The sequence below is a fragment of the Musa acuminata genome, chromosome BXJ2-1 (assembly GCF_036884655.1).
Source record: "Musa acuminata AAA Group cultivar baxijiao chromosome BXJ2-1, Cavendish_Baxijiao_AAA, whole genome shotgun sequence".
NCBI classification, from domain to species: Eukaryota; Viridiplantae; Streptophyta; class Magnoliopsida; order Zingiberales; family Musaceae; genus Musa; species Musa acuminata.
Genome location: NC_088338.1, coordinates 3,109,451 through 3,131,338, shown reverse-complemented (window position 1 = coordinate 3,131,338; position 21,888 = coordinate 3,109,451). Strand labels below are relative to the sequence as shown.

The 21,888-nt window shown below is 38.3% G+C and overlaps 3 protein-coding genes and 2 long non-coding RNA genes across 5 annotated transcripts; 3 read left to right on the top strand and 2 right to left on the bottom strand.

The window, feature by feature from the left end:
- Window positions 1–58: 58 nt before the first annotated feature.
- Window positions 59–2,308, top strand: LOC135598011 (uncharacterized). Its single transcript, XR_010481469.1, has 2 exons — window positions 59–1,856; window positions 1,975–2,308. It is a non-coding gene; the product is annotated as an uncharacterized LOC135598011 (long non-coding RNA).
- A 910-nt stretch (window positions 2,309–3,218) lies between these two features.
- LOC135598445 (ATP sulfurylase 1, chloroplastic-like) lies at window positions 3,219–9,184 on the top strand. The gene is made up of 5 exons (XM_065092240.1): window positions 3,219–3,979; window positions 6,684–7,089; window positions 7,572–7,832; window positions 8,587–8,673; window positions 8,792–9,184. The coding sequence occupies exons 1-5, from the start codon at window positions 3,234–3,236 to the stop codon at window positions 8,927–8,929; spliced, it is 1,638 nt and encodes a 545-aa protein (XP_064948312.1). The 5' UTR covers window positions 3,219–3,233; the 3' UTR covers window positions 8,930–9,184.
- Window positions 9,185–10,141: 957 nt separating this feature from the next.
- Window positions 10,142–11,912, top strand: LOC103986189 (uncharacterized). Its single transcript, XR_671784.3, has 3 exons — window positions 10,142–10,222; window positions 10,313–10,380; window positions 11,621–11,912. It is a non-coding gene; the product is annotated as an uncharacterized LOC103986189 (long non-coding RNA).
- A 371-nt stretch (window positions 11,913–12,283) lies between these two features.
- On the bottom strand, window positions 12,284–14,451 carry LOC135585992 (uncharacterized). The gene is made up of 4 exons (XM_065091537.1): window positions 14,297–14,451; window positions 13,276–13,433; window positions 13,058–13,138; window positions 12,284–12,564 (listed from the first exon to the last, which is right to left on the bottom strand). The coding sequence occupies exons 1-4, from the start codon at window positions 14,433–14,435 to the stop codon at window positions 12,418–12,420; spliced, it is 525 nt and encodes a 174-aa protein (XP_064947609.1). The 5' UTR covers window positions 14,436–14,451; the 3' UTR covers window positions 12,284–12,417.
- Window positions 14,452–15,779: 1,328 nt separating this feature from the next.
- LOC135598444 (protein LIKE EARLY STARVATION, chloroplastic-like) lies at window positions 15,780–20,999 on the bottom strand. The gene is made up of 4 exons (XM_065092239.1): window positions 20,537–20,999; window positions 18,245–18,903; window positions 17,426–17,622; window positions 15,780–16,241 (listed from the first exon to the last, which is right to left on the bottom strand). Exons 1-4 carry the CDS (start codon window positions 20,946–20,948, stop codon window positions 15,887–15,889), a joined length of 1,623 nt encoding a protein of 540 aa, XP_064948311.1. The 5' UTR covers window positions 20,949–20,999; the 3' UTR covers window positions 15,780–15,886.
- Window positions 21,000–21,888: the final 889 nt, after the last annotated feature.

Sequence of the window (21,888 nt, the reverse complement as noted above, 5' to 3'; positions counted from 1 at the left end):
TTAACTCCTCTTAGTCCATGGAAACTAATTATTATAACGAGGATTATAATCCCTTCCCTTTCCTTTCCTTTCATTCTCTCACCTATTTATCTCTCCTCCCGCAGACTCTTTCCATAGAGCTAACCATCGATACCTTCTTCTCTCCTCTTTCTCCTCTCTCTCTCTCTCTCTCTCTCTTCCTCGCTCGTGTGGTCACTGTTCTATTGTTCTTTCGGTCTCGGTACTCCTGCGATTATTCCTTTGTGCACCACAAGTGGCTGAAGCTGCCAGCATGATCTGATCATCTCCCAGATCTGTCTAAACGAATCAGATCATGTGGCCGCTTCATCTGCTGCGGGGAGCACAAGAAAAACCCTAACCCTAATTCACAAGGGGTTCATCGAGCAGAACAAGAAGGGTCAGGTTTGGTAATTTGAAGCCTTCTAATCAGGATTTTATCTCTGCTGCCCTTTTCCTGCTGTTTACTTGTTTTATGATCCGATGAGCAATTTTGGCTTAGCCAAAGTGGAGTGCAATTAGAGGAATAAGATCAGAAATATGGATTGCTAGGGTTCATACTAAATAAAATAACATTTATCTGTGACTGTGAGTCTGATTTCAGGTAAATAACCTACTCATGCTTGCATGCTTGTGAATCCAATTTATGTTTTAGGGCAAAATATGAATTCTCTTTGAGAACAATTTGTTGATCTTTAGAACTGCTTCCTTCACCCCCGACTTGAGTTTGCTGCATCTCTTGAAAGAATAAACACCCACTGCAGCTCGGTGTCACTAATTCTTTCTCTAGCTATACTTGTGTTGCAGAATGTTTGACCTTATCCATCTCTCTTACTTTGGCACACTCACTGGGCTATCCTTTTAAGAAATCTTCTGAACAAAGGCACACTTTTGGAATATCCTTAGAGAACCCTATTCGGAATCATGTCCACTAGATTACGTTTTGTTTTGTAGCCTTTCGCCCATTTGGTTTGCTGGTTTCTAAATATTCCCAAACATGCCTCAATGGTCATTGCCAGTGAGCAGTCACTGTGAGGCTTCAGGAAAAGGTAATCTCTCACATCTTTGTTTCTTTCGCTCAAGAACATGCAAAAGCTTCCAATACCTCTCTCTCTCTCTCTCTCTCTAAGAGCTGTAGTCCTCTTTTAGTGTACCTCGGATGTTTCAGCATTGCAGACTTGGTGTAAATTCCAAAGGTCTAAGAGTCTCTATATGGCCCTTGTTACCACCCAACCACATCAGCTTTGAACATCAACCATCTCGATCTCCCTTGACACCCCTTTGCCATTGATGGTTGGAGGAGACGCATGGGAACTGTCATGTCCCTTTCAATATTTGTCTCTGTTCAGTTTAGGGTTCTTGCCATGAATCCCTGAGCCCATACCTTGTGGTCTGATCTTAAAATCAAGATAGAAATCCTTCCTTCAGAAGTGGCAAAAGTTGACCCTGAGGTGATTTGTTGGATGAGAGATTTAACAGGTTAACCTCTGTGCTTTTTGTGATCCTTGATGTGCGGTATAGCATCTGTACCACTCATAAACACTATATCAATTTCTCTTTAAGCTGCATATAGATGATCTTATTCACATGATGTGGTTCGATTTATTCTCTATATTTTCAAGCTCATTATTAAGCGTGATTCGTTTTATCGATCCATACGAATGTACCAATCAATTATCAGTACGATACGAGTGCTTTAACTTTACGACTGCTATGAGTACTTCATTTTTCTTCATTACGACTTGTTTTAGTTTTGTCTGAAGAAGAGGCTAATAACAAAAGTTTTGGTACATTTTACATGAGTTCTATATTGGTGTTCAGAGCTACAATGAGACTTTGTCGGGTCTTAATTTCCATAGGTGAGACTTTACCCTAAGAAAACTTGGGACTTTAGGGTTCCTTCACTCTAACATTTTGTTTTTAGCATTCTGATCGCATCCACTCATTTGTGCTTATATTCTGACCACATCATTGCAGAAACTCTATGGACGTCGGGCTGCTCATCCTCACAAGTCATATTTGTTGAGATGGATCGTCTGTGGAATTTACACATTTCAATTAATACATTACAATGCATGGAAACAGTTTATCGACTGTTCTTGACAAGCTTTAGATGTGTTTGAAGGATTCTACAGAGATATCTCTGCAAGAACTGAAGACAAAACTGTAAAATGTGGGGTCTTTGACACCTGCCACATTATCCATAGTAGATTGATTGTTGCATGTACTTTGCACGGAGAGAGAGAGAGAGAGAGAGAAACATCGACATGCAAAATAAGCCTCCTTCCCTCGCATTTTTCTTTGAGTTAAATTAAGTTGTTACCTTGGTAATTAATTGTTACTTTAAATTCTTATTAATCCACACAACTAATAATACTCACAAGGAATATGATTGAATTATAAAAGTTCTATTGGTGTGTTATTATTAACTTAAGCTCAAGTATTTTGAGTAAGTTGTTTAGGTTCAACACAATTAATAGATTAGTTATCCCATTATATTATCATGACTAATGATATTAGAATCAATCTAGTATTTGATAATGGTGAGAGGTTCGAGTATAAAATAGTTATCTTGTGTAGAGGATGACTCTACATATTATTATGTAGAGTCACGTTAAGTCTCACATACTTTATGTTATTAGAGTCTGATTCGGAGTTATTTTGATTTTGACAAAGATATTAAGTCCTTAAGTTGGGAGATTATAATACTTCGATTCAATCACACATCGTAAGTGGATAAAGATTAAGATTAACTTCTAATAGTTAATTTAGATTTAAATATTTAATATATCAATTATCTAATGACACATGTCGAGCTTTGATATCAAACAATTGAAATATTCGATGGTCTTGCAAATATCATATGTCGATAGACATGTTTATCGAGTTGTCTACTAAATGTGTCATGCTAATAATAACCATGTTGAACCTCTCATCGTTAATAGTATATAATCTTTCTAGTTTTACATTAAGAAAAGAAAGTCTCGAACTTAGTCAAACTTATTTATGATGGAAATCTTTTCTTGCGAACATTTCACTACATCCACCCATGCCACGTCCCCAAGCAGGTCCACCGTCGCCCTTTTCTCTCGTCCAAAGACGTCGAAGACTGGTATCAAAACAAGCACCCAAGTCCAAATCGATCACAAAGTGGCACCCAATTTCTACGGGGCTCCACAACAACACAAGCCTCCCCGCCCGCATGCGTCCCCTCAACATTTCCTTTTTGCCTCTGAATGAACCTGCCCATATTTCCAGTCAGGTGCGTTTCTTCACATGGTCACACGAGCCACACCGTCTTCCGCTCCATGGAAACATCAATGTCTTCCCAATTGGCCACGGCAGACCAAATACGCACCACGAAATCTATTAAAAGGCTGCGGCATCATGTGATGCAAGCCAAGGAAGGGGGGCAAAAAGACCCGAATTTGCCTCCGTCAATGGCTTCCATGGCCACCTTCATCGTCAAGTCCCCCAGCACTCCCCATCCGATTCTCAACACCTTCAAGCCGCAGCTCCCCTCCCGCCTCCGCCTCGTCTCGCCCCTCCGCCTCCCCTCCGCAGCTACCGCAGGCGCCGTCAAAGGCCGGAATCCTACCCCGCGCCGCCCCGGCGTCTCCTGCAGCCTGATCGAGCCTGATGGCGGGAGGCTGGTCGACCTCGTCGCGCCCGAGGGGCCGGACAGAGAGGCTTTGCGCCGGGAGGCGGCGGGGTGCCCGCAGATCAAGCTCTCGAGGATCGATCTCGAGTGGGTGCACGTGCTGAGCGAGGGGTGGGCAAGCCCGCTTGGCGGCTTCATGAGGGAAGCCGAGTTCCTCCAAACGCTTCATTTTAACTGTCTCCGCCTCGGGGACGGGTCCGTCGTCAACATGTCGGTCCCGATTGTTCTGGCGATCGACGACGCCCAGAAACGGGCCATCGGCGACCTCCGCAGGGTCGCGCTTGTTGACGCCCAGGACAAGCCTGTCGCCATCTTGAGCGAGTAAGTGAAAAATTCGCTTCTTTTACCTTCTATGTGCAAAAAGAATCCTCCTTTTTATTGATTCTATGATCGCTATTAACCTAAGCCTTTTTCTTCTGAAAGTAGATAATCAATTTTGATGAAGATGTTTGCCTTTTCCTTTGAAATTGGCGCTTCTCCCTGTTCTTCGTGTGATCGCATATACTAGGAAGTTGATATTGTTGTTTGCACCTAATTTTGATTCCTCATGATGATAAGGATTTGATGCCTTTATCATTTCACAAGATCCAGATATGCTGGGAAAACAGTATGACCATTTGTTTGCAGCATTAATTTAGCTGATATGGTACGTTTTGTTGCCAAGTTTATTACGTTTATTTACCTTTATTTGGACCGGTGGTCATTATTATATTGATATGTTGACGAACGACAGATCCTGTTGATAGCGGTCTGTGACTAAAGAAATAATTACTTGTTAAATACACAATCTGGTATCTGGGCAAGGATGCTTCCATGAAAGTTTCTGAACTTCTACTGTTAGTCAAAATTTGTTTTTGACAAAGCTAAAACATCTCATGACATCTAAGATCTGTCGAAGCTTTACTTCAAATGGGTCCACTTTATTTTAATGAATCTCTTGGAAGCACACAATCAATTGGTGACATAAACTATCTATCCTAGTCTTTCACATGGGTCCACTCCACTTGGTTTGGACCCATGCTCATGTTTGGGGGGGCCTACTCATCAAGAAGGTTGACTTAATGGCATATGTTGCCTAATGATGGATTTTGCTTGTTGTGTATGTTCCTCTTGCCTTACTTGTGTTGGATTCAAGTGTTCCACAATAGTTGTATAAGCTTTAGCTTTGGTAAGTTAGGTAGATCTTGCTATGCAACAACTTCCTTACCGAGTTCCACATGATGCTGTTCTGCATAATAGACCTTATTGCCAGCTAATCATGACAGCCTATCTGGTGGTAGCAGTTCACAACATGATATATATATATATATATATATATATATATATATATATATATATATATATATATATATATATATATATAATATATATGTACCAAATGGCTACTACTCATGAATGTGATCAAATTGCTTATATGTATATTGAAAAAGGTGCATACAAAAATACATGTGAATACAAACATAATCTTCGTAAGTTCCGTTGAAGTCAGATTTCATTCAGACTTCGGATTATGCGTCTTTGTACATCTTGAGCTGTGTGGTATGCAGAATGTGAGGATTACTTGTGTTGTATCAAATTGTTGGGTTTTAGTTAGATGTGCTGAAAGATTTGCTTGATCTCCACTTCTATTACTAAAGCTGATGATTAGCCACAAATCTCATACAAAATGTAAGATGAGCATTCTAAGTTACCAAAATTATGAAAAGAAGAGTTAGAGAGAACATTGAAGGTATTCATACAAGACAACATACATAATAGCCATCCAGAAACGTATGCAACCTGAAGATAGAACAGTATGATTATATATGTTTGACTTACTGGACTGCAATTCAATTTCTGTGAGATACTTCTTTTTGTCATACATATTTTTGTAGCTTGTTGTGATACATTTGTTGAAGCATTAGTTCCGTTCTTTGCCCTGTTACCTTGATTTTCGCATAATGAAGTGATTCCTTTATATTGAAGATGCTGCTTACTTTTTGATTCTACAAGCAGAAACAAATTTGAATCATCCTAGAAATGTATTCAGCAGGTGTCTTTCTTGTTAACTTTGACTGCCTATCTGAGTGTTTTTATGAAAGGTTTTTAGGTATAAATATGAAATATATATGAGATTCTCCTGTCATAAACCAAAATTCTCCTCATGGTTCTAATGCTTGCTTGAGTTGTCTTTGCAAACATCAAACATTTTGTTTTATCATTGAGAAAGTTAGATTTTCATTTATACAACTCTGTACTTTTAGGGAGCAAATTTCTTTTTGTTTTGCTAGGAGTGTCTTTGTTCAATTCATAGTGACTAAAATCATAAGAATTTGGGTATGCTAAAATGACTCTGATGGAAAATAGCCTGATTTTTTCCCCTCGTGTTCTTCCAAATGCTTGTGGTCTGCTCCGACTCTTTTACATATTCTTCGCCTCAGTTTATTTTCTCTATACTTTTAATTAATCTTTGATTTACCTGAGATGTCTAATACTTGCAATTGGTACCTGCTGTAAATGATCTGATTTGAAAGTGAACAGTACATTCTATTAAGTTATGCATTTTAAAGTCTTCATTGCAACCAGTTACAAGGAGTGAACTTAAATAACATCTTGCAAGCTACAAAGTGTACTACTCTGAAGCCTGCATGCCATTTTTTATCAATTTGTTATAAGAACACCGTTAATATTTTACCATTTTGGATAGATTATAACCCATTTAAAGATCTTGTTCCTCCTTTCCAGAGTTGTGCATATCAAACACTGTGGTTTCTCTTTACTATGCACATTGAAATTTGCTGATAAATACATATGTGTATTTAAGTCTAAACTCCCAAAATGGCATAGTTAACTCACTGCTTATAAACTTTGTACTTAAGGTTTCTGTAGTAAAAGAACATATCAATTGATATTCTCTGGATCTTGTAATAAGCTGCATTTCACAGTCCTAGTTTTTTAGAATGTGTTATTGTGTCAGTTCCATTATTGTAAATTTCACTTTGTTTTAGAAATTTTAAGAAACCTTATTGTTTGTCTTTTAATTTAGCATTGAAATCTACAAGCATAACAAAGAAGAACGAATTGCAAGAACATGGGGAACAACTGCTCCTGGACTTCCATATGTTGAGGAAGCTATAACAAAGGCTGGAAATTGGCTAATCGGTGGAGACTTAGAGGTTATAGAACGAATTAAGTACAACGATGGTCTTGATCAATATCGTTTATCACCTGTTGAACTTCGTGAAGAATTTTCAAGACGCAACGCAGATGCGGTATTTGCTTTTCAGCTACGCAATCCCGTACACAATGGTCATGCCTTACTTATGACAGACACCCGTAGGCGTCTTCTAGAAATGGGCTATAAAAACCCAGTTCTTTTGCTTCATCCCTTGGGAGGTTTCACAAAAGCCGATGATGTACCACTTTATTGGAGAATGAAGCAACATGAGAAGGTTATTACTGATATAACTACTAAAAATCCTGCTTATGATAATCTGCTGATAACTTTTTTTTTTTCCATACATATCCCTTTTGAACTTCATTTTTATATTGCTGTTAGAATTCTGTAGCATAATTTTAAATTTATAAGTTCAGACACAAAATATACACACCCACACACTGACAGCGAGCCTGTCTGTGTTCTTATTGGCTTGCTTTCATGGACTTCAGAGTGTGCTGGTGCATGTGAATGTTGATGGATGGATCAGTATGCATCTATATGTGTAAAAGTATTATATGTAGAAAGCATACATGTAAAGTACTTGCCAGGTCATATATGCAAACATTACATTGCATTTACATAATAGACTTAAATCCCCAGTGATTGATTTCCTTTTCTAAATTTGTCACTTGATTGGTTGAATTTTATCAGACTAACAATAATCCAATCGTCACTCTAAGAATGCTTATAGCTTCACGTTTTCTATGTATATAGGTTCTTGAGGATGGTGTTCTTAACCCAGAGACCACAGTAGTTGCAATCTTCCCCTCTCCCATGCATTATGCTGGCCCAACTGAGGTGCAGTGGCACGCAAAATCTCGTATAAATGCTGGTGCAAATTTCTACATTGTGGGCAGAGACCCAGCAGGTATGAGTCACCCGATAGAGAAAAGGGACCTTTATGATGCTGACCATGGGAAGAAGGTGCTCAGCATGGCTCCTGGTCTTGAGAGGCTTAATATCCTACCATTCAAGGTACTGTGACATTTCCAGAAATTTTAGTTAATGACTGTCATTCTTTGCATGTAATAGTTATATAGCTTAAAATTTTTCCTAAATAAACTTCTTTTTTTCTAGATTAGAGTCACATCTTGCCTGCCAATGATCAGATTTAAGGATATCAGTGAAACAAAAATAGTTTCAATCTCCATATGGAACAGTAGTTAAATTTGGAATAGTGAAAAATGACATGTTTTAAGAGATGAGAAACTTTTGAAGTTTTTGCTTTGGCTGTCAAATAAGCTCACATCATTATGCCATTATTTTATCTTACTACAAATTGTTTATATTGTTGGCATTTATAGCTTTTGCAATCACCATTATCTTCATTTTGTGTAATATCTCCTTTTTGATGGTAAATGAATTCTCGATAACTATTGTGGCATTGTGTATGTATGTATGGTTTATATATTAGCATGTTATATGGCTTGTCATTGTTTGTTTCTTTATAGGAGTTTGGAACAATAAGAGGTCATATAGTGAGCACATGGTAGGAATTTTTGTAGTCAAATATTCTGTATAGCCTTTCAGAATTAATACCATTATTGGATATACATATTTACGAGGGCCCCAATTCTTTTGCTAAATTTGAAGCTTTATGATCATCTTTGCTGTTATTTTTTTCCAATGCATACTCTATCGATTAATCAATGCGATGTAAGCGATTTATGTATAAAATATGTCCACATGATGTGTCTTATAAGAGTTCTCTTTCTTAATATGAGTTCAGGTAGCTGCCTATGACACCAAGCAGAAGAAAATGGCTTTCTTTGATCCATCCAGACCTCAGGATTTTCTGTTCATCTCTGGTACAAAGGTAACCCTCTTTATAGCGAATGTACTAATTGAAATCACATAGAATGCTCTTGTAATGTTACTAAAATGCTTAAAACTCTTGGACTTGTACTTATCAACTTATAATCTTCATCATATAGATGCGGACTCTTGCAAAGAACAGAGAGAACCCACCGGATGGTTTCATGTGCCCTGGTGGATGGAAAGTATTAGTTGAGTACTACGATAGCAAGGAAACACAGGAAGGCAACAAATTCCGCGAAGCTGTTCCAGCTTAAACTGTGTAAGATTGCTCATCAAGCAGTAGATTGGCTCCTTGGACGACAGAAAACTTGATGAAAACCTGAACTACTCATTGCGTGTGTACAAACTTGTTTATGTGTGCAAATGTGATGCAGTTTGGTTCTCTTCAATGACAAACTATATTAAACTGGGAATTGTTCAGAATGTTTGTACAAACTTGTATGCATGATTCATGTAATGTTGAAGCAATCACTGCAATAAAATGCATTCAAACACTGTTGTGACATTCACATATCAATGTATTTTTTTGTTCGAACTCCACTATTTCTCTTTGGTATATATTTGTGTGACTCAAATTGACAGTGAGCATAAACAAACCCTTGATTTGAACTTCTATCCTGTCTCAACAAAATTGTAATAATTGAGAATGTGAATCATTAATCAGTCTATAATAAGAGTACCAATTTAAGCAATGAGTTATCAGAATTCAATAAATCAGGTGCTATTAATGATTGCTTCCAAGGTTTGAAGCTTAAGATCCATGCTAGTTATAAATATATTCCATGATGCAGTGTTTAGCACTTTAAATTTAAAGTCTAATGATTAAGTGTTCAAATCTTAGTAGAGTATTTTAATTTGTTTCCTTCCTTATTAATCAGAGCTGGAATTGGAATCAGAACCTCTATAACCGATGTGATTCCAGTTTCAAATTTAGCTGAACTGAACCAGTCCAGAGAAAACCTAAAATTAGGATGAAGATTGATTCCAACATCAACAGTAACCATGATATAACAATGATAAAGAGTTTTGCAGAAGTTGAATGGTTGAAACTGTGGTATTATTGCTGCAATCTTACTGCTAGAGCATCCTGGAAAAATCGATGCTTTAACTGCACAAAGAAACCTTCCATCATGTGTTAATGCAACAACCATGACAAAAAAATTCATGGCTTATCTATTTAGAACACAGATTAGAGAGCTCTAAATAATAACATGAGAAGCATGTCATAGTAGCCAGATTCCACCAAGTTATAAAGTTGTGTTAGTGCTTCAAATACCTACTCCACTTGCTAGTGGACATTACACCCTCAGCATTGCCCATGTAATCTACTGGCTTGCATGTTTAATAATGTCATTTGAGACTGCTCTGTATAATATTTCTTATTGAAGAGGAAAACACTGATATGACTACTATATACATTAAATAGAACTGAGAAAGCCCCCAGAATCTGTGTGCTTGAACATGTCCTCAGAAGTTGGCTTGTTTGGTGATCCTCAATGATAGATCAGTGGTTTTTATTTTTGGCTTTGAGATGCGGTTTGTGTAAGGTGAGGATTGCTGCTATCTTCAATAATAGATTATGATGTTTCAAGTGCTATCCTTGCATCCCTTAAGCAGGACTTTCACATTTGGTGTAGAAGTTACAGTGGACCTGATTGCTGCTGAAAACTAGGAAAGCTTCAGATGAATCATTTTATTATTGCTGGTTAGTGCTCGAAATGTTCTGAACCTCAATGGACATGTTCAATTGTTTAACATCTAATCTGCAGTCTGATTACGTACTAATTACATATTACCCCTGTAATTAGATCTCTTTAGCATTTCGGTTCTTAGGCTTCAAAAATTTATATTAGAATCCCTATAATTATGAAAGTAAAATATCTAATTTTATTTATCCTAACGTCGTTAGTTTTAGTAATGGAAGCATGAAAACGATAGGCAAAAAGATAATTTCAACGTCCTAATTACGTTTACAGTGATGACTAACGGTGACACTATTGGGGGTCGTGGGTAGCCATTATGGATGAGAAGGGAGAGCGACAGTAAGAGATAAGGCGACGACGTAGATGTCGATACTCTGTATCTGCATTAGCGCCGACACAGAGTGACGAAAGTGGCACTTAGCATCTGCATCGACACCGACGTAGATGCAAAACAATGTCACTAGGCATTTGCATCGGTACCGACGCAGATGCAAATGCAGAGTGGCATCGCTTTGCATCTGCGTCAGTGCCGACAACGATGTGAGGAAGGGTGACAACGCTCTGCATCTATGTCGGCGCCGATGTAGATACTGAGCAGCACTTTGCATTTGCATCTGCGTAGACGTCGATGCACATGCCGAGCGACCCTTTCGTCGCTTTGTATCTGTGTCGATGCCAATATAGTTGTCAAGTAGCATTGATGTAGTTGCAGAGCGTCGACATCTACTTGGTTGCCTCACCTCTTGTCATCGCTCCCCCTCTTCATCCATAACAGTCACCCATGACTCCCAGTGACGTTGCCATCCACAATCATTGAAAATGTAACTGAGACGTTAAAATTATCTTTTTGCCAATTATTTTCGTGCTTTCATAACTATAAAGATTCCAATATAAATTTTTGAAGTCTAGGTACCAAAATGCTAAAGAAATCTAACCAGAGAGGGTAATATGTAATCAACCCTTTGATTACATGTCAAAACAATATTTCAAACTTTCCTAGATCACCTTTTCCTTAAAAAATAATCATAGAATCATAGAAATGTACTTGTCATTGATTTATAATTTATACAAGTTGATAATGCAGGAATATTCTTTAATACAAGTTGATTTAGTATTTTTTTTAACAATATATAAGTCATTTGACGTTTGTAACCAAATGACTGAATTGAAGTAGGCCATATGGTTAGTGACATTCACAGGTGCAGAGTTCTGACTTTACTGCTTATTATTTGAACTTTGTAGCTAACTAAAAGTTTGCCTGCAAAAAGCATCAACCTATGGAAAGATGATTACTTTGATACAATCAAGTGCATGCAGACATATACTCTCAGAAGAAAGGTTTGACATGCAGACTGTTTGGTCATCAGCATGATGATGTACTGAGATTGATCCGACCTGGTCCGCTAAGTCTTGTCAAGTTGTAAACCCAAATTTGTTTGTATGAATCTCAATATGAGATTTCTGACTTAGCTTCCTAAGATAGGCTGTGAGCTCAAGGATATCAAGTTGAGCTCCTTGGGGTGATCGCTCAGGATGTTCCTTTGATTTTGATGAATGATTCAAGCGGGGGTGTTTCTTGTGAGGTCCCTTTGATACTCAAATCATAATCTATCAAAATTCAAACAGTCCAAAGAGTTTGTATGGTACTTAAGAGGCCCCTATTAATATCTCAGAGATTATAATGATAAACAATTGGGTAAATAAACATTGAATCAATAATGATTTAGGGAATATTTTCATATTACAATCCTCACTGACTTATTTTATCATTTTTGAGCTAATTAGACTTCGGCATATCAAATCCCGATTGGTTGAGAATATTCATCATATTAATATGATTAAGCAACTCTACCAAGAGACAGAGATATGTTGACATAGGCAAGGACTAAAATGTTTTGACCATGGGACACCAATACTGAATCTCCATAAAATATTATAAACAACAACCATAAATGAAAAATATGAAACATGTACTTATATCATTTCATCTGCAATTTAGAAGAAATAAAAGTGGAAATCCAACATTCTTCGGTGTGTCTTCAGAACTTAGTTTGGACAGCCATCATCATCTTGGAGAACTCATAAAAGTCTACTTGGCCATCACCATTGATGTCAGCCTCTCTAATCATCTCCTTAACCTCATCATATGTTACTTCCTCTCCAAGATTAATCATTACACTCATCAGCTGCATCCAATAAAAGAATGCTATTCATACACAAATAAATTAGCACCAACTGATAATATTAGTGTGACAGAATTCATCAATTCAGCAGAGTACAAAGTCAAGATTTAGTATTCAGAAATTTTAAAGGGCTGCTACCTGATCTACTCTCAGTGAATGTAGATTTCATTTCATACTGGTATATATTGATGAAGATTTTGATTGGGTTATCAATAATCCAAAAAGTTTAAGCTGTTATGAAATGACTCGATATATTTTTCACATGCTCCGATACCATGATAAATGTTTCGATTGGGATGATCAATAATTTCAGATGCTTAAGCTATTAAGTCTTAACATCCCCTCTCATTTGCAAACCGGTTTTAGTCTAGAACATTTGATACCATGAGAAATGTTTTGATTGGGATTTTTGGTCACCCATTCGAAACATTTATCATACACAAAGATGTTTGCTGAAAGAGGTATATAAAGAAAAATAGCACTGCCCAACAATTACCTCAGAATCTGAGATATATCCATTCTGGTCTTTGTCAAAAACCTTAAAGGCTTCTCTCATTTCTTCTTCAGCATCAGCCTCCTACAAATCCAGGAAGAACACAACTGTAAGATTTTGAGCAGGTACTGTAATCTCTTCAATCTTAATTATTTCATATTGGAACTTTTAAGTTCATCAGCTGAAGTTAATTATTTGGAGAAGAAGCGCAAGCAGATCACCTTCATTTTCCAAGCCATTATGTTGAAGAACTCATTGAACTCAATAGTCCCGTTGCCATTGACATCAACCTCCCTGATCATATCCTGCAGCTCTTGTTCTGTTGGGTTGTGGCCTAATGGACGGATGACACTGGCGAGTTCTTCAAGTGTGATGCATCCTGTCATGTCAAAACAGGAACTGAGAAGCAAATTATGTCTTGAAAAAAATTACATGAGAAACATCAAAGCAGTATCATTCTCACTGACTAGAAATAAGCTACAAACTACTTCTTGCTCCAAGAAAAAGGAAACTGCAAATTAGTTCAGAATAACAAAGGACTTGTTTTTATGGTTGTCAGCAGAATTCAGCAAACAGGACAATCTGAATTCGAAGGACAACTTTTTGATCCAAAACTGTGACTTGTTATGTCCCAAAACCTGCACAGCCTAAAATATTTTTTCTACAAGAATAAGTAACAAGCAGCACAGGATATGCTTCATAATTGTTGGAGTTCTGGAATTAATATAGTGATCACATCAGACAAATTTGTCCTAAGGTTTAATGGATTAATTGGCTGGTAGTTTCAGCATAACAAGTAGGGCAAACTCCATGAACAGACAAAATTTGAAGATAACACAAGCAAAATGAGAATTCAAAAGCCTAATAGCAGACTAAATTAAGCATAATCTTATTGTTCCATCATGCAACATGTTAAATTTATGGATGTCTTTGCAGAAGTTCATGAGCATGAAAAACAAAAGGCAATTGGTGAAAAGATTTCTTAATATCTAGTCCAACAAGTGAATTCACCAGAAGCCATTCTCTTCTTAGAATCAACAAAAGGGAAGCAAATTTAAGTAGAAGACACAAAACAAGACAAACACTGGCCAACCTAAAGGAACAAGAGAGAAAAGTTTGACAGACATGAGAACTTCGATATAAAAAAAAAAGAAAAAAAGAAAAAAAAAAGACTCGTATCAAAATCTGAGAACAGCATAAGAGAACTAAGACAAAGGGCAGAAAGGATTGATGACAGAACACCATCTCCATCTTTGTCAAAGAGGGAGAAAGCCTCTTGAAGCTCAGATGTGAAGTCCATGAAACCGTTACTACTGCAAACAAAGGGAGGCGGACTCTCCTTTTGTAGGCTGAACAATGGGGGAGAGAGAAGGGAGGACATGGTTTCAGAGAGCAGTAATGACTTTTTGACAAGGCCTTGTTTCTTGGTACTTTCGTATCTCTCTTCTTTAGCCACAGCAAAACTTCCGAGAAAGGTTATGTTGCTCCCATGGAGAAATCTCTTGGTTCTGGAGGCCGAGAAGAAGTTACCTGACATCTATCAAGTGATCAATCGAGCTTCGTCCCGAGTTCAATACTGTACTTTAAGCTGTCCACCACATATACCATGGCCACATCAGCAACTGCCAGGAGACCAAAAAAAGTCAACCCGTTTCTTTAGTTGGATTTGGGGCGGCTGAGGTTGGATTTTTCGGTGAAGGTGGATGGGATCTTCGAGGAGGGGCAGCTGGGTTGAGGATTCAAAGACATTAGTTCCATTGATGAATGTTTTGATGCTAAAAAACTGGAGGTTTAGTTGATAAGACATCATGCAGTGCTTGAGCTGATTCCACTACTGTTTCACGCACTCTACAAACAACTTGCAGAAAGTTTGACTTCAGAAAGCTCATCGTTCTTTCATGAGGAGAGCCTGGTTTTGGTGGTGAATCTGACATAAGATGTCCATCTCCAGTAAACTGTCTCTGGTTGGTAAGGTTGCAGCATCAAGTAGATCATAGAAAGCCATTATTAGTCCCTCAGCATCAGCAGTATAACTGGGATTCCTCGTCCACTAATTATAATTTGGACGAACAGGCCAAGGAATCTTGAAGCAATCTTGCCGTTGTTGCGCCGATGATCTTCCCAGAACTCGATTCTGTGGCCATGACCTGAAGAGGAGTTGCTCACCATGAACGGATCTTGTGCGTTTTGCTGACATCATGATTCCGTAGACTTTCATCAAGATTTTTGGTCATACACATGAATTCAGCAATGCGTTCCTCACAATCCGGTAGAATTGTTTATATGATGTGACTGAAAATTCAAAATCTATTATCTTCCTAATTTATTGAGCTCAACATGATCACTTTGTTCATAATTGAGCTGTTGAACATGATAGGTCAGAACAATATCTACCTGCACGGCAGCCGTTAGAACATTGGCATTTCCTGTTACAAAAGCAGGCTCAGCTAAGAATAATAAAAGAATCAGATGAACACAGAATCCACAATGTCAAATCCATATTCTGAAATCTCTTGGATATTGATATGGATACGAGTCAGAACTACAAGAATCAGTAAGATCTGATTACACTTCACAGTAAGTCAACCCAAAAGATATTACCAAATTGATTTTTATAACTACACCTTTGCCCCCTCATCATTCCTTATTATTCCATGTATTCAGTACTTTGGAACAATCAAGTGGAACCAGTTGTAATGACAAAGCCATGATTAAAACCACTATATCCAAAACACACATCAATTTAATCACCAGAAAAGATACAATAAAATGTATAGTTTACACACAAGGAATAGAAAGTTCCGGTCTGGCTTACAATGTGTCAAGTGGCTTTCAAACTGCTCTGAGTTGCACAGAGTTTTCAAAGCAATGCTCGAATCCATAGTGCGGGAACCTCTCGTACCATGTCTCTTGCTGCACATGTGTGTCCCAGTGCTCCCCGTTGCTGCTCTTGCCATACTTGTGCACCCATCCGGAGCCATTGTGCCACTCCCCCCATGTGCGATTCCATTGTTCCCCATGCCGCCCTTCCCACCATGTTTCGCCCTGCTTTACTCCATGGCCATTTGAATCAAAGTGTTCATCCCACTTGTCTCCCCATTTTGACCAACCATCACCTTCTGACCGCTTTGCCCACTTGTCGGTGTATTTCATGCTACCACCATTACCATCGTACTTCTCCCCCCATCTGTAAGAAACATTATAGATGAATATAACAAGAAGAATGCTTGTTCAATGATTTCAATTTATAAAAGCTTTTAAATCACAATTTAATGGTACTAGGAAAATGGCTTTATCTATATGTCTGGAGCTTGATAGACTATAGCACCAGAAATTAACTGACAATTGTAAAGGCTAAATAGACCAAATTGGAGGTTTTCTTTTTCCTTGATGTTTTTTTTAAAGCATATCTTTATGGTGTCTGAAAGTGTACCATGATGCAACCTTCACAGTGCATTGATACCTTCAAGAACCTAACAAATACAAGATTATATGTACAATCACATGAAGTGACAGTTCACTTTTCCACAGGGCAATTGCCAAGTCATAGACACACAGATCGGTCCTATGATCGTTAACTAACGTCAGAATACAAATTAAAGAATAAGGTAAATAAGAGATTCTCAACATATCCATTAAGAGATTCTCAACATATCCATTAAGAGGGTAGATATGTATCACTTCTTCCATAAAATCGATTAGGAGCAGAGGAAAACATCCTAACCACTGTACTTGCCCTCTCTCTGTATCATTGCATCAATTTTGAATTTACAGCTGGGGATACTCCTCATAGTTTCCTTGAAAAGAAAAGGAAACCAACTTGATTCCACACTAAACAAGTATAACAGAAAAGCCACAAGAATAAAGCAATGGAAAATGATGAATCACAGAGACTTTCATATTACAACATACTGAGTCCTAGAAACCTTATATCAAAGGCTTAGAATGGTAAAATTATCAAAAACTACATATCAATTTGCTCAACCTTGCTGAGAGGAAAATATCAATGCTCTCCAGGAAGAACAGTTATTTTGATGTATAACTGCTCAGTTAAGAGTCAGAGGTAAGACAAGAAAACGAAGCAGGTCTTGTTCCATTTTCTTATTTCAACACTAAAGTTTAGGCTTCTGTCTTTCTTCTTGGAGTAAAAAAATGATGGAAGTAAAGGAAGATAAGCTCATCAAAAGAAGATGCATTACAGTTAGCTCTACATGTCACAAACATTTTTCAATAAAAAACTTAGTGAATAAGAATTCTGGCTCTAGACAATAAGATCGTGTTTGTAAATGATTACTATTTGCTAACTGTATCAGCCAACCAAGTTTTCCAAGAGATACAAATTTCACAAGATATCAATGAGTTGATTCATACCTCTCGTGCCAAACATGAGCATGGCCAGCTTCCAATGGTGTCTTTGGTTCTATAGAGCACCATTTGTGTGCCCATTTCTCAGCATACCCAGAAGAATCATAATGTTCCCACCATTTCTCTTGCCACTCATCACCCTTGCCATTCTTCCCCCACTTGTCTGCAGTATTCTCCATATGGATAATGCCCCTTCTCATGTCCTAAGAAAGAATTCACAAAGAAGGTCAAAAGCTTGACCTCACATAGTACTCAAAAAATCTTATATATGTACACATTTTGCAGCCTTTGTGTAGCATAACAGAACTAGTAGGTTGTCAAGATTATGTTGAATAGAGTTGTCAATACAAAAAATTCAGCTCCATCAATTTTCCTGGATGTACAGTCTTAACAATGTAAACATGCTATTATCTATGTTAACTGCAGTCAGGGATTGACCACACAGTACTGCTGGAAGATTATATTTGTGCCACTACTCTACACCCTGTAAGAAGTCCAACAATAGGACTTTATTTAATTTTCATAATATTTTTTGATGTTTTGTTGAACCAAGTTGTCAATGTGAAAAAAAGAAAAAAAAAAAGAAGATATTTAAAGACTGTTGTTTGTACAACCTTAAAATATAAACACACAATATTTCTCTTAACCACAGTCATGAGGACAACTAATTGCAGTCTACAAACAGTTTAAAAATAAATGAAATTTCTAGAAAGGAAAGGGAAGTCCACAAGCTGGTAATTCTGAAATCACATCCAGGATATTGGTTTTCATTATAAGACAATAAAAATAAAACCACAGGAGCAAAAGGAGAAAAAAAGGATTCACCTGCCACATTGACTCCTTCCAATATTCACGCCATACATTTCCAGATGCATCGCGGCCAGACTTCTCTGAACCCAACTCTTTATAATCATATTGATCAGCAGCCTCCCAGAACTTATCTTCCCACTCAACAGTTTCATCTGCGCTTACACCTCTAGTCAATGTCCACTTGCAAACCACTCCATCAGGTCTTTCCTCTATTCCTGTCTCTCTCCACCATTGTGATCCACCCAGATCCATGCCATATTCTGATGCTCCATTACTTTTACTAAGAGCTTCAACAGCCTCAGCGGCTTGCCCTGAGAATAGCTGACCACACATTTTCTCCTCTGCTGCAATAGATGCATTTAAAGTGGTCTTTTTTCCCACTTTATCAACCTCTACAAGAGATTGCAGAGGTGGATGAGGAGGATTATGTTTGCATCCAAATAGTGTGCTCTCCATAGGGATGGCTAAAAACTCAATAGTCTTTTCTTTTTCTATCACCAAATTGGATGGATATGTCTGTGATAACAACTTTGGTGCAGATCTCAGGCCAGTGCTTGCTTCAATTGGTTCCCTCTTAGTGTCTGAAGGAGGTGACCATGACCAAAAATCTGGGCCAGGAGGTCCATTTTGCAGAGTAACTGATTGATAGAGGAATGAATCTTCATGCTGCAATCCTAAACAAATGATGAATTCTAGTAAAAAGAATCACCTACCAGGTTTCTGCTCTATACTGGATATAGACAAAGTAGAACACAATGAACAATGTTAAAAGATATGATCTTTATTGCAGGCAAGAAGAGGAAAAGCCTACATCAATATCTAATTATCAAGTACTTATTATGACTAGAACTTAGCGGTAACAACTAAGAAACATATATTACCATGAAAATTTTGTCATCATTTTCTCAAATGTAGGTGATAGAACAGTCATGTAAATAAAGTTTAAGAAAGTATATATATCAACAGCAACAAAGCTCATCTAGATGTCATAAGATTTAAATAAAGACTAAAACAAGTGTTTTGTAGCTAATCAGCTTCGGTCAGATTCCAACCTATGTACATGCCAAAAATACAAAGGATGTGTGAGAATTTAATATAGATTGAGCCCTTGTGGGGTTACTGATAACCCAATTAAAATCTTTAACATAGTATTTGTGCAATATTTTTCTTTCTACTTGGCTTGCACCATACACTTTGGTTTAGTTTTATGTACCAAATATAATCTGTCTTGCATGTCAAAGGAAATGTTAAAATTTAACACAGATTTGAGTCTTTTTTAATAGCTTAAGTTTTTGGAATTACTGGGAACACAGTTAAAAATAATTAGTAAAATGTATGAACTCAGAATACCCCGCTAGCAAAATATACAAGTCTGGATAACAACAGATTGGCATGACATGGGAGGATGCCAAGCAAAGCATTGTGCTCAACCTCATGTCAGCATGTCATGAGCAATGGTCCCACAAGTCAGCAAGCTAGGCCAAGCTACATCAGCAGTTAGCCTTGGGCATTCCCAAATGCCATTCTTTCTTATGTGATACCAAAGGTTCATAATATCCAGCAGGATGATCTGCACTAGTTATCCCAATATGTTGATTCTAGCTTGGATTCACATGCATTTTCTTGAAGATTTTGTCTGCTCCCTTTTCTTCTTTAAAAGATACTATATGGTAAGAGAATGAATGATGGCTGATTGATCTTAAATAAACATAGACCGCAAACTAGTCTGACTCATGTAGAAGAAATATCCAGGAGTATCTCAGCTATAGCAACACCTAAAGAAGCCATACCATCGCTACATATGATCGAAAACGGCTAAATTATATTGAAGACATTTATAAAGCATAAAGAACAATGAGATACGATTTAAAGAAACAACCAGGTGTTGCTTTTATACCTGTTAAAAGAGCATTTCACTGGCATTGCAGGAGATTGCAAGTAGAGAGAGATAGATGTCTCTTTACATGCAACTTCTCCGTACAGAAAAATTTCCCAGGGTTTAAATGACACTTAGAACAATATCCACCCATCTAATCTGCACAGTTGCATTGATACAGTTTTGTTGTCTTCAACTCCGACATGGAGAACAAGATGACATGCTTCCTAAAGTTTTCAACACCATTTCAGTGCTAAAGAAAGTAAGACTATTTTGGCAAAAAGCAAATACCCTTTTTGAAATCAAAAGCTCCTACACAACGAATTGTAGCTCGAATATCAATTATTTCAAGAAAAGATTACTTGATGCCAAGAACCAATCTTTCCAGCAGAACAATCACTATAAAGCAAATTGGGCAGCGGGAGACGCACCTTGTTTAGCACGAGACATTTCCGGGCGCTCAGAGAGATCCGGCGTTGAGCGAGCCACGGGAGACTCGTTGAGGATGGCACGGGCGGCGGCGAAAGCTGCAGCCGCGCGGTCGATGACCTGAAGCCGCTGGACCCTGTCTCGCTCCTCCGTGGGCACCTGGAGGAGCTGATTGAAGCACTCCGTCTTGGCCTCCAGCGACGGCGACTTGCCGCCCTCGCCGCCGTCTCTGGTCCCGCGGGACTGCTGCGCCCGGCGCTTGCGCTCCATGGCCTTCTTCCACATGTCGAGATACGAGTTGCCGCTGGGCACGGCGGAGCAAAGGGACCTCCGGCCGCCGCGTCGCGGCGGAGGGAGGAGGGGGCCGCGCAGGCCAGCGCATGCGCACGAGCTGCTAAACTGCGCCGCCGACATCTTCAAGAATTGGGAGAGAGGAGTGCGGGGGAATGAAGATAGCAACGCCTGCTCGCAGATAACCACCATAAAATAAGAAAAGTGAAATCTTTTTCCACCACCCTCCGCTAATTATAAATTATTTCATTTGATTAGTTCATTTGATCTCTATGCTTTATAGATTATATTGGTATAGATTATATTAGTATAACTGTATTTATGAGAGTGAAATATCTATATTCATTAACAACGTATGATGATATCGACGTCAATGCAATTATCGAGCGATCCTTTCATCGCTTTGTATCTACATTGGTTCTGTCACCACGGAATTGAACTCCGTTAGCGAAGTTATTGTGAAGATTCATCGTCTATTGAAATAGACCCAAAGATGCATGCCCCTCTTGTCGATGTCAACGTCACGCCCCTCCTTGCCACCCGTCTTCTCAACCACTATCACTACCACTCGTTCGTGACGAAGGCAAAGAAAAAAACATCACCGTTGCCCTCAACATCATATCGTTGCCCTCCTCAACCTCTCCATCTTCGCTCACAAGGTGCTCATGTGCACCCTAGATATCCTCGATGCCTTTGTTATTGCCTTTCGCCTCCTCTCCCCTGTTGAAGAAGAGGCGGGTGACAAGGAGGGGCATGGTGCTGCTGGCATCAGCGAGGGGGGTACGCATCTTCAAGTCCTGCTTTGATAGGTGGTGGATCTTCGCGACGACTTCGACAGTAACCTTCGATTCTACAACGACAGAACGCCAACGTAGATATAGAGCGATGAAAAGGCCGCTTGACAATTGTGTCGGTGTCGATACTAAAGGCACTGTCATCCACCACCACTAACGCTATCCACCGCCACCAATTAGAATATTAAAGTTATCTTTTTTTATTTTTTATTTTCATATTTCTATTGGTAAAACTAATATCATTAGGGTAAATAGACATATATGTTTCA

Excerpts from the sequence above, each read along its gene's own strand:
- LOC135598444 (XM_065092239.1), bottom strand. The coding sequence starts at position 20,948 with ATGTCGGCGGCGCAGTTTAGCAGCTCGTGCGCATGCGCTGGCCTGCGC. Across the intron at positions 18,904-20,536 it reads AATGTCTCGTGCTAAACAAG|GATTGCAGCATGAAGATTCA; the intron begins GTGCGTCTCCCG and ends TCATTTGTTTAG. Across the intron at positions 16,242-17,425 it reads GCTCATGTTTGGCACGAGAG|ATGGGGGGAGAAGTACGATG; the intron begins GTATGAATCAAC and ends TGTTTCTTACAG.
- LOC135598445 (XM_065092240.1), top strand. The coding sequence starts at position 3,234 with ATGAACCTGCCCATATTTCCAGTCAGGTGCGTTTCTTCACATGGTCAC. Across the intron at positions 7,090-7,571 it reads GAATGAAGCAACATGAGAAG|GTTCTTGAGGATGGTGTTCT; the intron begins GTTATTACTGAT and ends CTATGTATATAG. Across the intron at positions 7,833-8,586 it reads TTAATATCCTACCATTCAAG|GTAGCTGCCTATGACACCAA; the intron begins GTACTGTGACAT and ends ATATGAGTTCAG.
- LOC135585992 (XM_065091537.1), bottom strand. The coding sequence starts at position 14,435 with ATGTCCTCCCTTCTCTCTCCCCCATTGTTCAGCCTACAAAAGGAGAGT. Across the intron at positions 13,434-14,296 it reads CTTTGACAAAGATGGAGATG|GATGCATCACACTTGAAGAA; the intron begins GTGTTCTGTCAT and ends TTGACATGACAG. Across the intron at positions 13,139-13,275 it reads TAATGGCTTGGAAAATGAAG|GAGGCTGATGCTGAAGAAGA; the intron begins GTGATCTGCTTG and ends CTGGATTTGTAG.